Source organism: Paracoccidioides lutzii (genome assembly GCF_000150705.2).
Source record: "Paracoccidioides lutzii Pb01 unplaced genomic scaffold supercont2.3, whole genome shotgun sequence".
Lineage (NCBI taxonomy): Eukaryota > Fungi > Ascomycota > Eurotiomycetes > Onygenales > Ajellomycetaceae > Paracoccidioides > Paracoccidioides lutzii.
The window spans coordinates 414,781-431,204 of NW_015440949.1; the positions used below are offsets into that span (position 1 = coordinate 414,781).

Here is a 16,424-nt window from a genome sequence, read left to right on the forward strand (position 1 = left end):
AAGATTATATTTAATTAATTAATTAAGTATTTTTTTAAATTTCTTTTTTATCTCATTGGTTAATGAATAATTTATTAGTATATAATTTGAATTTTTAATTATATTATAAAATTATATCTATCAAAGTTTAAAGAATTTTTAAATTTTTTTATATATAATTTAAAGTAGTTGTATCTAAGTTTCAATTATATTATAAAGGAAAATATTTTCTTTTTATATTTTATTGATGTAAATTTTTATTTTAATTTTATTTTATATCTTATATATTTAGTATTTTTTTTCTCTTTTTTTCAAATCTTTATTTATTTATCAAGATATAATTCTTTTATTTTTCTTTTAATATATGATTAAAATATAATTTTTTGAGTTATTTTCTAAGTTTTAATTTTAAATTTTATTATTAAATCTACTTTTTTATTTTCTAGAATATTTATATAAATAGATATTGAAAATAAATAAATTTAAATATTTTTATTTTTAATTTTAATTCTTTTTACTATTTTTTGAATTAAATCAAAATTTATTTAATTATTTTAAATTTTAAATTTTTGATATCTTTTTAATACTATTTAACTATTTAAAAATATTCAAATATTATTAATTTTTATTTTCTGAGAAATTATTTTATAAATTATTATAAAAGTCTTTTAAATTACAAATAATGTAATATTAAAAACTTTAAATTTTTTTTCTAGATTTCATAAAAATATCTTATGATCTAAATCTGATTTAAAATATATAACTGCTATATTAATTCTTCACTATCTTTATTTATTTTTTGAATTATATAAATATATTAATAATGAGTTCTTTTTATTTATCTTTAGAAGTTTTTAAGTATATGTAGTTTTTTCCTTTTTTTTTAACAGTTCATTAATAGTAATATTTATTAATGATTTTAAATTTTTTTTCAAGAATAGAGCCTACTGTAATTTATACTTTTTATATTTAAATTTGATAGTTAATTTTTAATTATAGTACATATTCTATATAGTTAAGAAGATAATATCTTCTTTGAATTACTAGAATATTCATTTTAATCTAAAAATTTTCTTTATTTAAACTTTTTTTCAAATATATTTGATAAATATAAAGTAGATACTTTTATTTAAATTGAATAATTTATATTTATTTTTATAAGTTTTAAAGTATAATTTATATAACTTTTATCAAATCTAATAGTTAATGATGAAATTGAAACTTTTATTTTTATAGTTTTAATTAAAGATATTTTAAAAACTTTTAAAATTTTATTAAAACTTTATTTTATAATAGTTAATATCACATCTTTAATATAGATATAGATGAACTGATATTTGATTGTCAATTATATAAATTATTTATATAAATATTAAAATAATTTCTGAAAGATAAGTTCAGAAAAGATTTTATTTATAGTATTTGTTCTTAGTGCAGTTAGTAGATGATTAACATTTATTTGTTATTCATATATGAGATTAGTTGCTATATTATTATTTAGACAGTTATGATTATTAATCATATTAATTTATATAATTATCAATTATCTTAGTCTGTAATAGTTATACTATGGAGAAGCTTAGATAGAGCTCATTCTATATCATCATATTATCCTCTCTTGAAGTCTAGACATACTTTTATACTGATAGATTATTATCTGTTTCATCTGCTAGAAAGTTATTTTTTTCTCAAATCTTCAGTCATTTACTTAATCACTTTAAGAACTCTGTTTTTATTGAATTTACATTATGAAATTCTTGAATTAGATGCAGTGATCTCTTTAGATTTTATGTTGAATATCATGTTAAATCTTCATTAAATTTTAATTATTTTATTTAATATTGAAGCTTCTAATGAGAGATATAGCTTACTAAAATATTCTCAACTTTTTACTCATTTTCTCTCTATATCTTGACTGATTCTGATATCTCATTTAATTATTCTGATAGAGAGCTATTTGCAACTTTTTGTAACTTATCAGAAGAGAATATTAGATGAATTTTCATACTGTTTAATAGTTATAGTATGTAGTTATTGTCAACTTTCTCAATAATTTTAAAAAAGTCTTTATTTTACTTTATGAGCTTTCTGCTGAGATGTTGAATTTTATAATTTTTGAATGATAGAAAGATTTTATCTTTTATTTCAAAGTTTAACTTTTAATAATGCTTATTGATTTATAATTTCATAATTTGTTATATTTTTTTCATATTGCCAGCTGTCAGCTTTCATATTTTCTTTATTTGAATAATATGCTACTAAGTATTTTTTTATTTAAGCTTCTCTTCTCTAGATAGCATTTTTAACAGTGATATTCAATTAAAGAACATTTAAAATTTATATTTATCAGCAGTTAGAAAGAGTGTTATCTTAGTTGATTTATTTATCAGAGTTTTAGTCACATGATTTATTATTGATAGTCACTTATTGTAGTTGTTTTAATAGTAGTTTATATATATACAGATCTTGACCATCAAATATTGATTGGTAATTTCAATCTAATTATCTATTTATATGTGATAAGCTGATAAAAGCTTTAGCTTAATTCTCAATCATCTGATAAACTCATCTCAAAAGTTTGAAATAAATTATAATTTATAATTTAATATAATTAAATTTGATTTCTTATAATATTCATAGTAGTGCTTTAAGAACAGTCTCATCAGCTTCTTGATATTTATCTTTCTAATAATGAAAACAGATATAAACTTCTTACTTAGATAATAAACAATTATTAATATCAAATTATGATCTTTTTTTATTATAAAGTTATTTATAAAGTTCATTAATATATGCTATTAAACTTTATTTGAGATTGATAATAACTTCAATAGCTCTGAAGTTTTATTATAAAAGATCTTCATTCATCAGTACATCAGATAATTATTTATATACTGATTGATATTCTTGATTTAATCATTTTAGTAATATTTTATCTTTATTAGCAAATGTAACTTTTACTTCTCAAAATGTACTATTGATGACTATTTATAAATCTTCTTTAGAAAATACACTTAGAGAGTAGAATCTTTTTCAATTGATATCACTAAGTACTTTTTAAAATATAAAAGTTTATTTATCAGTTCTTAGTACTATTCTCTCTGTTGTACTTTCTCACATCATGATCTTAGTAATTCTATTCTTTTGTTTCTTGTCTTGACTTCATCAAGAATATATATATCTATATCTAAAGCTTTGATTTTAATAAATTTCTTGATAATCTTTGAATTCAATTTTTTTGACTTGAGGAACAATTGCATCTGAGTGTTTTTATCATCTTTTTAAATCTATAACTGACTCAGTATATCTATTAGTATATTTTGATATTCAGACTAATATTAAATTAAAAAGTAAAATCAGAAGAGAAATTCTATTTAACATACTTATTAGATATTAAGATTTTTAATTATTATAAAATACTTAATAGCTTAATAATTAATTAAGATTTTAAATCTCTCTATTTTTTGAAGATCTTTCAGCTTAGTATATTATTTTATCAGTGCTATTATAATTACTAGTATTTTTTTATCATGAATTTTATAGTTTCTCTCTGCTTCACTCATTGAAACTGAGTAAAAGATAATTAAATATCACTGTTTATTCTCACACGACTGAGATAGAATATTAGCTATAGTATTATCTAAAGTATTCATTTTTATCTAAGTTTTTCAATTCAGATTATAATGATAAAATACTGAGGTTTCAAACAGAGCTTTTTTTATTTAATTAAAGATATACTAATAAATTTTATTTTACTTAAAAGATTAATTTTTCTAAGTAAATTTAAATAGTAACTTTATAATTCAACTGTATTTCTTGATAAAATATTAATAAAAGTTGTAGAATTTCAAGAAGAATTGAACTCTATTAACTGTACTAGATACTACTTATTGTGATATTATTATAATTTTTTTTAGATTTACTTTGATATCTTAATTAGTGATAATAAAACTCATATTTTGAAATACTTATCTATAGTTCAGCTTCTCACAATTTAATTAATATTTTCTTGATATATTTTTTATGTTCTTTTAAAATTTTACTATAAATAAGCAGGTTATTCACAAAAGCAGTTATGAATTGATTCAAGTAGTCAAAGAAAATAATATTCATAAAGCATTAAAAGATTATAAGATTATTACTTAAATCAAAAAGTATGATTTTATACTTATAGATCTTGTAATATATTTTAAAAGCAAGTCAGATCTTTAATTTCAGAATATATATATATTTGATGAAAGTCTTTATAAATATTCAATTTGATAAAAAAATTAACTTCATTTAATTACTCTATCAGCTCATCAACTAATGAAATTAAATATTGATTCTTCTTTAAGATTATATTAAACTGATAATAATTCATATAAAATCTCAGTTTGCTTATTATATGAGCTATAAGAATTGAAGATGCAAATGAGAAAGTTATTAATAAAATAAAACTCTTCTCTAGATTAATCATAAAATATTATTTGATTATCTCAAGCTTTATCAAGCTCATTCAATATAATAATATATAACTAATAGTTTTATCAGATCAGCTCTCTTCTTAAGCTCAATTTTATAATTTATTTTCTTTCAGAAAAATGATAATTAATTAAAGATAATCTTTAAAAAAATATTATAGAATTTTTTATAGTTATTTAATAGTTATTTATTAATTATTTCTTTATTCTTTAGTTCTATATTAATAATAATCTTTTTCTTTTTAATGATTTTATCTATTTTATAGAGATTTAAAATAAAGATTTTTGATTTTTGATTTTTTTTATAATGATAAAAGATCATACTCTCAATGAATATTATTTTTTTTACTGTATATTTAATTTATTTTTTTCAATAAGCTCTTATAGATCTTTCAATAATTTTCTGCTTAAATTTTTTATCAATAAGTTTATTATAATGATCTGTATCTTATTGATACTTTAACTTCATTACTAATCTCTTCAGAAGTTTTCTTGAAATTATTATATTATATTTTTCTAATATCTTATTTTCAATTATTTGCATACTTGATTAAACTAAATATTGATTCTTTATATCTAGTTATATTTTTTACTTTATCAGTTAGAATTATTTTAGAATCATATCAGTACTTTTCAGATTTATCATTAACTTTAATATATTGAGAAACCTTTATTCATCTACTTATAAATATAGAGAGATAACTTCTATGATTGAAATTTCTTTCTGATTATTAAATTTTATAATATGATAATCTTTCTTTAAATTTTTAGAGTTTATTTTTTATGATATTAAAATTTTCTCTATTAGCTTTTTGCTTTTATATTGTTTATCATACTACTTATTAAAATATTTATCTTCTCATACTGCTTATCAAAGTACTTTAAAATTAATATCTTTTAGAGAATCATAAGATGATCATTATCACTATTATGAAAAAGTAATATTAGAATATATTCAATATAAATGAGATAAAAAAGTAAAATACAAGAGATTTAGATATCAAATTCAATAAAAAGTAGAAGATTTAACTAGTGAAGAAGTTCAAAGTCTTCTCACTTTATCTGCAGCATCTGCAGGGTCTGCAACACCTGTTGAACAGTCAATTATTCAATTTTATAAGTTCTTATTATCTGTATTTGCTTCATGTTGATAACCTTAACAATGCTGCAGTAATTGTAATATTCTCAAACATATAAGATTAAGATATTCTCAGCTATGTGTAATTTAATTTAATTTAATTGAGTGTTGTAATGTTGAGATAATTTGAATTAAAATCTAAGAGTCAATTGAACTTTAGTGGTTTTGGTGTTGCGCTCACTTGGGTGTTGTGCTCACTTGGGAAATACATTAGTGATTGATGCCATCACTCTTAATAAAGCTTGTGATGCTCAATCAACAGCTGTTCTTGACACAGCTTAACTGCCATTCAGGAATTCTTTACCGTCATCTCCATTAAGATGATGTTGTTTAGCTATCTACGCTGAAACTGGACCATTGAGTTGAACTATAAATTTTGGCTCGCATGTATATGCTTATCTGCATATGTTCAATGGAGATGCTTAAAGAAACACTGGGCGGTTGTCAGGACAGAAATGTTGCCTGGCAACCAGGCTGAGAGATGTGCTGCCCTTCTGGAAGAAGCTCTCACATCTTTCTTTTTTATTCTCATTCAACAACTATACCCTTCACATTCATAGTTATGACATAGTTAGTCATGGTTGTCATGTCTGTTCCACCATGTGGAGAGTCGGCAGCTGATCCTCAACCTCAGAGCTCAATGGAACAACCCCTGAAGACAGCTGAGCTGGAAGAGGCCAGTCTCATCTTTCAAAAATTGATCAGCTATTGCGAATTCCTGCAGAGCAGCAAACCATATCAGAGGCCCACTCTTGTTCGCCTTACTTATGAGCATTCTCTTTCAAAAGCCACATTTCTCAAACTGTTTTTCACCCACTTGGACAACACTCAGGATCGAAGCATTGAGGGATCTTCTCCAGTTTTTGCCGATGGCCTGTCCAGATTTTCGAGCTTCGGCTCCCAGGCTACCCCGATGCAGAAGAGGGAGGCTGTAGCAGCAATAAACTCTTTCTCACAACATCTTGTTGATAGTTTGTATCTCCCGAGTACGTCCGACTGCACATTTTGATCACTGATTCCACTAACATCTGCGCTATCTCGTTGCTTATGCGTAGCCTAACTCGAATTTATTCATAGTCAAGGCTGGAGGGGCCAGGCTGCCACGGCGGAACGCAGCTCGTTCGCGTTTATCAGATCCCTCGCTTGCAAATGCAGTTGGATCACCAGCAAATTTGTCTGCTCTCCGACGTAATTGTCTCGCTCGGGATCGTAACCGGTGTGTGGTTACGGACGACTTTAACATCGAGATTTTGGAGAGAAGGAAGCGAAACACTTCTACTTTCAGAAATGCAGTTTACGCACCTGGCACCCTTTCACGTCTTGCGGTCTCGCACATTATACCCTATGCAATCATGTCAGGAACGACTGTTGACGGAGAGGTTCAGTTGGTATGTGAAGATTTTCCATTCCCCAATTACACGCGTTTTGCTTCCCTTAACCTCATCCCTAACCCTGGCTACAATAGAACGATTCCAAGAAAACCGCACAGTTGTTACTCAACATGCTGGACCCAGATGTGCTTAAGTCGATTGAGGGACTGCATATCCATCACCCAAGAAATGCCATTACCCTGACAGCCGAGATTTACGAGTGCTTTGCTCTCTTCCAAATATCCTTCGAAGCCACGGATGGTGAGGCTGCTGCTGCTGCTGATGGTTCAAGTCATCCCAGACACACGTACACAATACGTGAATCTAGCACTTTGGACTTCGAACACACCGATCTCCCTGTGACAAGAACTCTGATGTTCTCCGAAGATAACATCTTTGACCCGCCATCCCCAAGACTGCTTGCTCTGCACCGCGCAATTGCTATTATCCTTGACCGTAGTGGTGCCGGAGATTACATCGATAAGATACTGCGTGATAGTGAGAACGAATCGTCGTGTGATGAAGGCTCCACGGAAATCGGACGTATTGCAAACTTGATAGTGGATGGTTGGCTTTGACTGGGTGGCGGATTGGTTTCTCTTTGATTTGTCTTTCTCTTTCTTTATCTTTTCTCTTTTCCCCTTCAGGCTCTCAGGGATACACGAGTTCTCTCTTCCACATCGACAGAGTGGTTGGACTGACGCGGTAACAGCTTGAATTTACTCTCTTTCTCTCTATGTTCTCGGTTAATACCTGGCTCTCTATTCCACATGGATAAAGTAATTTACTGGAATAACTCTACTCTGTCTCATTTCCAGCTGCTCATAGTTTTCTTCTATCTACATTCAACAATATAGATGTTGTCATTTTTTTTTTTTTGGTCACGAACTTGGAACTCGTTTTGCCACGACGTCGGATCCTGGTCAGCTAACAAGACTGTAGGGTAGAGTAGAATAGCACTGAAATATTTCTTAAGCCGGGAACATGCTTGGGTCAAAAGCGATGAACCGGACCTCATGTCCACATACCTGATGTTGAACAAAAGCATATCTTTTCCGAGTGATTTCTGGACGTTCTCTCGAAAAAAAAATCTGGAATCTCTCGCAGTAGCAAGATGTTTAGGTTTGAGTTATCACTGGAAGGCGAGCAGAAGAGCGAGAGGTTATAAGGGAGTTAGCAATGGAGGGGTCATGATATATGTATTTCCTGCGTTCAGCAAAGATCAAATCCGTCAACTCAAATGTATGGTCAGTCAGAGCTTGTCCTATTCATCCGGGATCCCTGCCCGGAAGATGACGTGCAGATTTGTTCTAGGTTGACATTTTTCCGAAGGTACTCAGAGATCATTTCAAGCATGGCGCGCCAGACCCGTCCGTTCGTCTTCGGAAAGGGGTAATTATGTATATGCTAGGTGATTGTTGGACAAGATCCAACAACGTCGGGAGAGGGTTTTCGGCTATAATTAAAAGAGGTGGGAGGCTGGTTCCAGACATATAATGAATTTGAATGTAGATGATATAACCTGGCTAGCTCAAGCCAAGTCACCCTTGAAACAATCCATATATATAAAAAAGGCTCCGGACTGGTAGTGTTTCTCGCGATAAATATGGCAACAACAAAGAATGGGTTTCAATAAGGTAATCAATACTTTTGAAGAAGAGAATATGATATAAATAGATGTGAAGATGTGAAGATGTGTAGGTGTTGTAGGTGTTGTAGGTTGCATTCTCGTGTGGTTAAATAGCTGCTGCCAAGGCTCGTGCTCAGCCGCCTTCCCAAATTCCCAAGCGCTGGGGTTTGAGGTTCGCCTTGACGTTGATCACGATAACATCCCATCACCGAGAACCTCACTGGACGACAACGACAACAATGACAATAATAAATGGATGGGCATTTCCATACTGTGCTGTAGAAACTGACTTTTTGCAACGCGTGTTTGTCTCTCTCTTGATATCTCTCAGCTTTGCACAGCTTAGCGGCCATCCCCTGTGGCGCGCTCTCTCGTCCCCCTCTCGGGGCCTCAACGACTGGTTACAGACAGCCTGCTAAGGGAACCTAGACTCCGCCGCCGCTGATATCGATCGATCCACCACTACCACCCCAACCCCACCCCCACCCCCATGACCTCTTCCGCCCCTGCCGCAGTGAACACTAATTCGACACCAGATATCTGACTCGAGATAACTCTGAGAATCCCAAATGCAACGTCATACCTCCCGTGCTTCTCAAGGGCGATACAGGGGACTCGGCTACTACCTCTACTAGATGGAGATCCATGGCGTCAAAATATGATCCGGCTTCCTCTGCGACGCCAACCCAGCACCGCGTGCTGAAAGACGGGACTTCCTTTTCAAGCCAGGAGGAAGGCTCCACCGATGGAAGCTGTCACGATGTTGCCTCCAAGTCCTCCAAGAATGGCAAACCCTCCGCGACCAGTAGCAGTAACTTCGGGCCCCGCGGCGCCTCTCTCAACACCTCCGGTCCTCTACCGGGCAGTTTCAGTTCCGATTTGAAAACCGTCAACACCGTACGCAGTATTACCCCGAGACCTGAGCTCCCTTTTCTTTCCCGTTCCATTGCTCTCGATGGAGCCAACGTTTCATCAACCGCGGAGGAGCGCCAGGCCGTTCTCCGCGGCAAGATTGCGAAGGAACTGAAGATTAAAGTTGGGACGGAGAATATGCTGGAGGCGCTGTTGGCGAAGAATCTGAAGCAGACCAAGGAACAACGGCTGAAGGTCGAGTCGGAGCTTAGCTCGTCGAATATGAAAATCGCACAGCTGCGACACGAACTGGAAGAGGAGCTGTTGCGGGCGCAGGCCCAAACATCACCCCCTGCAGGCCCTTTATCTTCCATGTTCCATGGCAGCCCACTGCGATCACCTTCTATGGCATCACAGGGCCCGGACGAGGGGATGGAGAATGGGGACGTGGAGACGGAATCACCGACCTACGTCCTTTCAGAAACCCTACAGGAGCTGGAGACAAAGGACATGCTGTCGGATTACTACGTGGAACGCGCTAATAGTCTTGTGGAGTTGTTTAAGAGGCATCCAACGTTAAAATATGACCTGGCCTGGCATGTTTTTGGCTTGCGGGTTCAGGTGATGTTACTTAGCGATAGCAGGGACGTCGTCGCGGCCGGATACCGGCTTACACGTTATGCGATTGCCGATCGAAGGTCCATCCAAATAATTAGGTCCCTACATACGGATGAATTGGTCATGCTGTCCCTTGCGAAGGAGACTAAAGCCACCATGGAACGTGAACAGGCGCTGAAGTTTGTCAGGGCCTTTCTTGATGTTAAAGATGGGGTTCGAGAGATATCACGTGGGGTGGTGAGGACGCTTGTTTCGATCGCTGAACATCGGGATGATCGTCTGAGAAACATCTGTATCATGACGCTGACGGAGATCCTCGTGAAAGATCCGGGCCTTCTATTTTCTGCGGGAGGGATTGGTATTTTGAATGATGCTCTCGGGGAAGGGCTTTTTGGCGCCTCGGAGAGTCTGGCAGCCGGCTTTATACATATCCTAGACACTCCTTGCAGCAGGAAATACCTCCGCGCCGGCTGTGAGTTGGAAGGTGTTTTCGCTGCCTTCACCGACCCATTTGGGGATAGCAATCACCATGCAAGGCTAAAATCATCTGCCAAAGTCATCTCCTCAATGCTCAAAACTTGGCCGGGCCTGTTAACTCTATTGCACAACAAGGCAAAACCCATTAAATCATTGCTAGATTCTTTGCAATTTCCCGTACCCCAGGCACGAGATTTAATCTTGGAACTTTTATTTGATGCTCTCCGCATTAAACCTCCGTCATGGTCATCTTCGTTCCTTGCCGGACGGAGACTAACTACATATGGCAGAGTTACCAATTTGAGATCGGAGCCTGATAGTAAACAACTCCGTGCGTTTTATGAACATGAAAACAACAACTTTGACCTTACAATTCACTTCTCTACTTTAATCCTTGCGGTGCTCATTGAAGCAGGATTGATTAAGGTACTGTTAATTCCAACGTTTAACTCCGTCTACTTTACCAATTGGGGAGAATACAAAACTGACAACATTTTTAGGCTTTGTCAAATCTAATAGAAGACGAAACGGACCTATCACTGAAGAGGAAAAGCACTTTGCTGCTCACTGAGGTATTGAAGCTGGCTCATCATTCTCTACCGCAATCTATCAGTGCCGAGCTTCAGGTTCTTCCGCAACTCCTTCCCTTCGCTAACTCGCGAGATGCTGAGAACCAACATGTGTCGACATCGACTGTTTACCAAATGGAGAGCATCAACCGTACCCTAACTAGATCAGATGGGATGCACGTCTCACCAGGCAAATATATAGTGCACGCCGATATATCTGCTTCATTACTCAGCTCTGACCAAGGAAAATCCAAACTGAGTCCCACTATGGACGAAGCACAATTCCGGACGGCAATTTTAGATACCCATGTCCTAAGCTCCGTTAATTTCATGAAGTGGAAATGGGATCTAATTCACAGCATCATCGAAGGACCTTTGACAAACCCCAAACGCGTAGATGAAGCAATCAGAGGCTCGAAATTTATGAAACGGCTCATGGGCTTCTATCGACCGTTTAAGTCTAGGTTTTCTATGATAAGAAACTCAAAGCCGAATCAACGGTATGTCCGTACAGGTTGTGCGCTCATACGCACCCTGCTACAAACCCCCGAAGGTACCAAATACCTAGCGGGAAATAAGCTCCTACGCCAGGTTGCCGAGTGCCTTGCCCAAGTCGACCGCATGAGTGGGCTTACATCACCGTCGCCTGTGTTTTCTCGGAGCAGCATCAGCGAGACGTTGAGTGGGGGTTACTTTGCGTTACTTGGGACGTTGAGCAGCGAACCAAGCGGGCTCCACATGATGGAGAGATGGCATATGCACAACATGTTTTACCACATCATAGAGCTTAGGGATCGAAATGATCTCATTCAGACTTTGCTTGGAAACATGGATTTCTCACTCGAAAGTCATCTGCGGATCATCCTTTCCAAGGCTCTAACTACGGGATCAAAGGACATTCGCATTTTTGCGACGAAGCTCTTGCGCAAGTACGTTGTGGGGAGTGTTTCATTCCCCTCTCAGATGGCTGATATTGGAAATGGGGAGTGGGTTGTCAAATTGCTGGTGACCCAGCTCTACGACCCCGATGTCGCTGTTTGCGAAGTCGCCGTTAAAATTCTCGAGGAGGCCTGTAACCAAAGAAGTTGTCTTGAGTACGTGGTCAAATGTCGACCATCCCTAGATCACCTCGGTGAAATTGGTGCACCCTTGCTTCTTCGATTCCTATCCACGTCCGTCGGATATCACTACCTGGATGGCCTCGACTATATCACCCAGGAAATGGACGACTGGTTCCTTGGCCAGAACGACGCATATGTAGGACTTGTCGAAGCATCGCTTTCACGTGCGTATGTCGATCAACCCCGACGCAACAGCTTTGCCTTCGATGACATCGTCGATATGCAGGATATCGGCCTCGTGCCTCCACATTTCTACCGCGAGCTGGCACGGACGACCGAAGGATGTAAGCTTCTCGAGCAGTCTGGCCACTTCGATGAGTTCGCTTATACGATTCGCAACTTTGATTTGGACGAGGAGGATCCCGAGGTCCTTCTTAAGGTTAAAGGGTGTCTGTGGGCGGTAGGGAATATGGGGTCGATGGAACTTAGTGCACCTTTTCTTGAGGAGACGGAGATCGTGGAGTCTGTCGTGAGGATTGCGGAAAATGCGGGGGTGATGACGATGAGGGGGACGGCGTTTTTTGTGCTGGGGCTTATTTCTCGGAGTCGGCATGGGATGGAGATGCTTATTGAGGCTGGTTGGGACGCTGCGGTGGATCGCAAGGGGCAATCGCTTGGGTCATGCATTCCTGTGGACTTGAGTAAGCTTTATTCGGTATGTTCTTCCCCCGTTCGCTCGGTTTATTATCTTAGCTTTTCCCCCCTAAACTGTCGTTTTTGTATTGTTTTTGAGGGGTCTCCAAGCTAAGTAGTATGATATCACACAGGTTTCTTTCCCGGAGTACAAACCCAGCTTCGAGGAAGAACAGGCAGAAAAGGAAAGATTCAAAGAAGCTGCCACGGACTCAGACCCTGTGCGTCAAAAAATACTGAATCTGATAATTGACATGGGCAATACCGTTCTGTCCAAGCGGGCAGCATCAGATCTTCACAAGTAGGTTGACCATTGGTCCATTTCCAACCTTATCCAAAAGAAAGAAAAGGAAAGGGAAGAGAAACAGTCAACAATCCCAATGTAAAACTTGCTAACTGTCAAACCCTTTGTACCTATATAGTCTCAAAGCCAAAAAACCCGAATACTTTCGCCAGATCCCCCTTTTCCGAAAAATCCTGGTCCTGTTCGAGAGTCACCATTTTAGACTTCCCGCACGCCGTTTTGCGCTGGATCTCTTTGACAAGAGCGTCTTGAACCGCATAGTGCGTGGAGAAGGCGTTGATATCGATGACGACGACGACGATAACGACAATGCGTCGGATTCTGATATTCATGTTCACACATCTCTTGAGCCTTAAGCGAAGCAAATTAGATGGGATGAAGATGGAAAGAATAGACGAATATTGTTTTGGTTGCGTTAGATTATATACGCCTATTGGGAACTTGGGCACTTCACCCCTCCCGAGTTGATATTGATGATTGATCGTACTTTATTTTCCTCCATCTGTTTCCCACTGCTGGCTAGGTTGCATTTTCGTTACGCCCCTCCCTCAAAGTGCTACTTTTGCCAGTTTATTTGTATGATCTTTGTATTTTTTTTCTCTTTCTTTCTTAAACCTATGTTCTGTGGTTACCAGGTTTGCCAGGTTCAGGCGCATTGTGATCTAGCGAGGCACTGGAGTTTTTATGTTGTGGTGCTTTTTATTCCTGGCATCTATCTGTTTTACTTTATTTCTTTTGGCAGCGTCGCTCTCGGCAGGAATGGGTGGGTGGGTATGTATATGGGCGGTTGGGTTGGCATGGGAGTTTATTTATGTTAAGAGTTCGTTTTCCTGAAGAATGGAAATGGATAAATAAAACAGAACCAAATCAAGTATTCAAATTGGCTCCATTCGAGTGCAGAAGTAGCAAGTTAGGTTGAGATAATCCCCATACCGGTTTTGTTTGGATTATTAGGTTTTGTCTATTTCTTTAAGCTCTCCATCTCAATTGTTTTTCCTTTCTCCCGTTCACCTCGGCAGTTGACGTCCTGTTGGTGTATGGTGTTTTCGTGTGTTCTGTTTTGCATGTGTATATGCCCGTAACTAATGACCTTTTTTTCTCCAGCAGAGACAACTAACTTCAGCATCGGATAGTGTAATGCAATTAAATTACAACCTGGATTAAGAGGGGAAGATGGAAATAACGTGCTTAGTGTCAACTAGAGGAGAGCAGGAAGCCAATAAGGTGGTTTATGAAGTCTGTGAGATGAGATGTGTTCTCAGGATAGGAGGAAAGATGGAAAGGGGGGAGAATGGAATGCAGCAGTAGTGGAGGGAGAAAAGGAAGAGGAGCCAATATCATGGCTCGGCAAGCTGGAAAGGGGTATGAGGTCTTATAATTAAGACAACAAAACATGACCAAAAATTTCCATTCCACTTATTCAACGTTAAACGTTCCCATTTCATCCCATTAACCCCTATCACGAATCAACCATCTCATCATCCTCGCTGCTACTCTGCCTCCCCTCTTCTTTGTCCTTACTATTACCCGACTCATCAACCCTATCAGTCTCTCTATACCTATCCTCAATTTCATCCTCACCTTCATCCTCCCTTCTCACGCCTGCCGGCCTCTCCGCCAACACCTCCTCCTTCTCTCCATCCACTTTCATCTCCGTCTGTCTCTTGTCTTCCGGTGGCGGTGGCAAGGTCTTCGCAAACTTCGAATCAACCTGCGCCCGATGCGAGGCCCGCTTATACCCCTCCGCCTCATCTGGATCCCGTACAACAATTTGAATCTGATGCACCTGCTCCTCCTTGGCTTTGGGGCGTGTCGGAGCCAACCCTGCTTGTGCGATGGTGCGTGCGCGCTCGGGCTTCAGCCGCGTCTTACCAAGGATAGGATAGTAGTAGGCGGCCTTTTGTTTGAGGCGATAGGGTAGGGCAGATGTTTGGTTTGATGTCTCCATTGGGTCAAACAGGACCAGTGCGACGTCTTTGTATTTCTGCTCTGGGTGGAGGTTTTGTGAGCTGGTGGCGTAGGTACGGATACGGTCGTAGCGGTGGTGTTTGAGAGTTTCGTCAGTGCCGGTGGATGATTCATGTGTGTAGTTTTCTTCGTCGTTCCGGTTCGGGTTTAGAACGTTCAGACTGGCTTTTATTTGTGGGGCCGTTTCTTGTTTCTCTGGGAGGAAGAGGTCGTAATCCCAGGGGATAGGGCCTGGGTCCGGGTATAGAGATGGGTTTGCTTTGTGAAGCGCAGTTTTGCTTGCGTGCTCTTTGCTGACGCGCTCTTCGGGCAGAGAGGGGACGAGAATCCCGACATCCATGCGCTCATCACGTCGCCCCTGAGCTGCTTGGACAGGCGCCTTGTCAAATTTGAATTGCACGTAGCCGCCTGGGTCAGGGAAACCGCCCAGGTCTGGAATGACGGGGTAGAATCCGACTGGTTTGAGTTTTGGATTATCAGGATGAGTGGGGTTTGCCCAGGCGTCGAGTTCTACTTTTGTAGCGAGTAGGCCTTTGATTCCGCTTGCTGTATCTTCACCTTCATGTTTGCTTTCCGGATATGCGATGTCAAATCCCTTTTGAATATATTTTTTAACATGTATTGGATCATCACGGGAGAGTTTAGTGGGTTTCATCGCACGGGGTGCTGATTTCACGGCGGTGGGAGTAATAAAGGGTACTGCCTTGAGGTTTCCGTCCGCTCCACGACCCGCGGCGCCTGCAGCAATATACTGCGTGCGCCGCAGGAAACTGACGTTTGCATTCTTTGGAGCTGGATTCCGGAGCTGGTCGAGGGTCATAAGAAGGGGAAGATCAGCGGGATCGATTGGGGGAGGATTTTCAGGTGCCATAATAGCTAATCATGAGGAAACAAAGCTTGTTAGTTTTTGATTGTTTTTAAACTGAAAATCCAGTTGCGCTGCTGGAAAACAAGAAAAAAGAAGAGTTCAGACCTACCGCTCTCATCTCCTAAATGCAGGCCCGGAATGCCCACTAAATCAATAGGCATGCCACCTTCCGCATCTACGTCAATATTGGGCTCCTCACGCCGCGCCATAGTTGATGCAAACCCCGGAGTAAGAAAGCGCTCTAACCCTTCGTGGGGAATCTCGAGGAATTTGGGAGGCATTTCGGGGGGCGGCAAGTCATTGCGATATCGTAAAGAGGCGATGTATTCCTGATGGTAGCTCTCACCGGAGTGGCCATCTTTTGTTTTTGACATGGCTGCTACGGTGAGCAGCCACGGAAGGTTGGCGTAATATAGAAAGTTCTGGCGCAAAGA

General features: G+C 37.6%; 3 protein-coding genes across 3 annotated transcripts; 2 read left to right on the forward strand and 1 right to left on the reverse strand.

Moving 5' to 3' along the window:
* Positions 1-6,166: 6,166 nt before the first annotated feature.
* Positions 6,167-7,528, forward strand: PAAG_01448 (hypothetical protein; the record flags this gene model as incomplete). The annotated part of the gene is made up of 3 exons (XM_002796394.1): positions 6,167-6,566; positions 6,658-6,968; positions 7,046-7,528. The coding sequence occupies 3 exons, from the start codon at positions 6,167-6,169 to the stop codon at positions 7,526-7,528; spliced, it is 1,194 nt and encodes a 397-aa protein (XP_002796440.1).
* Positions 7,529-8,304: 776 nt separating this feature from the next.
* On the forward strand, positions 8,305-13,510 carry PAAG_01449 (hypothetical protein; the record flags this gene model as incomplete). The annotated part of the gene is made up of 5 exons (XM_015844349.1): positions 8,305-8,342; positions 9,117-10,953; positions 11,028-12,872; positions 12,985-13,151; positions 13,273-13,510. 5 exons carry the CDS (start codon positions 8,305-8,307, stop codon positions 13,508-13,510), a joined length of 4,125 nt encoding a protein of 1,374 aa, XP_015701257.1.
* A 1,103-nt stretch (positions 13,511-14,613) lies between these two features.
* PAAG_01450 (hypothetical protein) lies at positions 14,614-16,364 on the reverse strand (the record flags this gene model as incomplete). Its single annotated transcript, XM_002796396.2, has 2 exons — positions 14,614-15,998; positions 16,100-16,364. 2 exons carry the CDS (start codon positions 16,362-16,364, stop codon positions 14,614-14,616), a joined length of 1,650 nt encoding a protein of 549 aa, XP_002796442.1.
* Between the last annotated feature and the right edge of the window lie 60 nt (positions 16,365-16,424).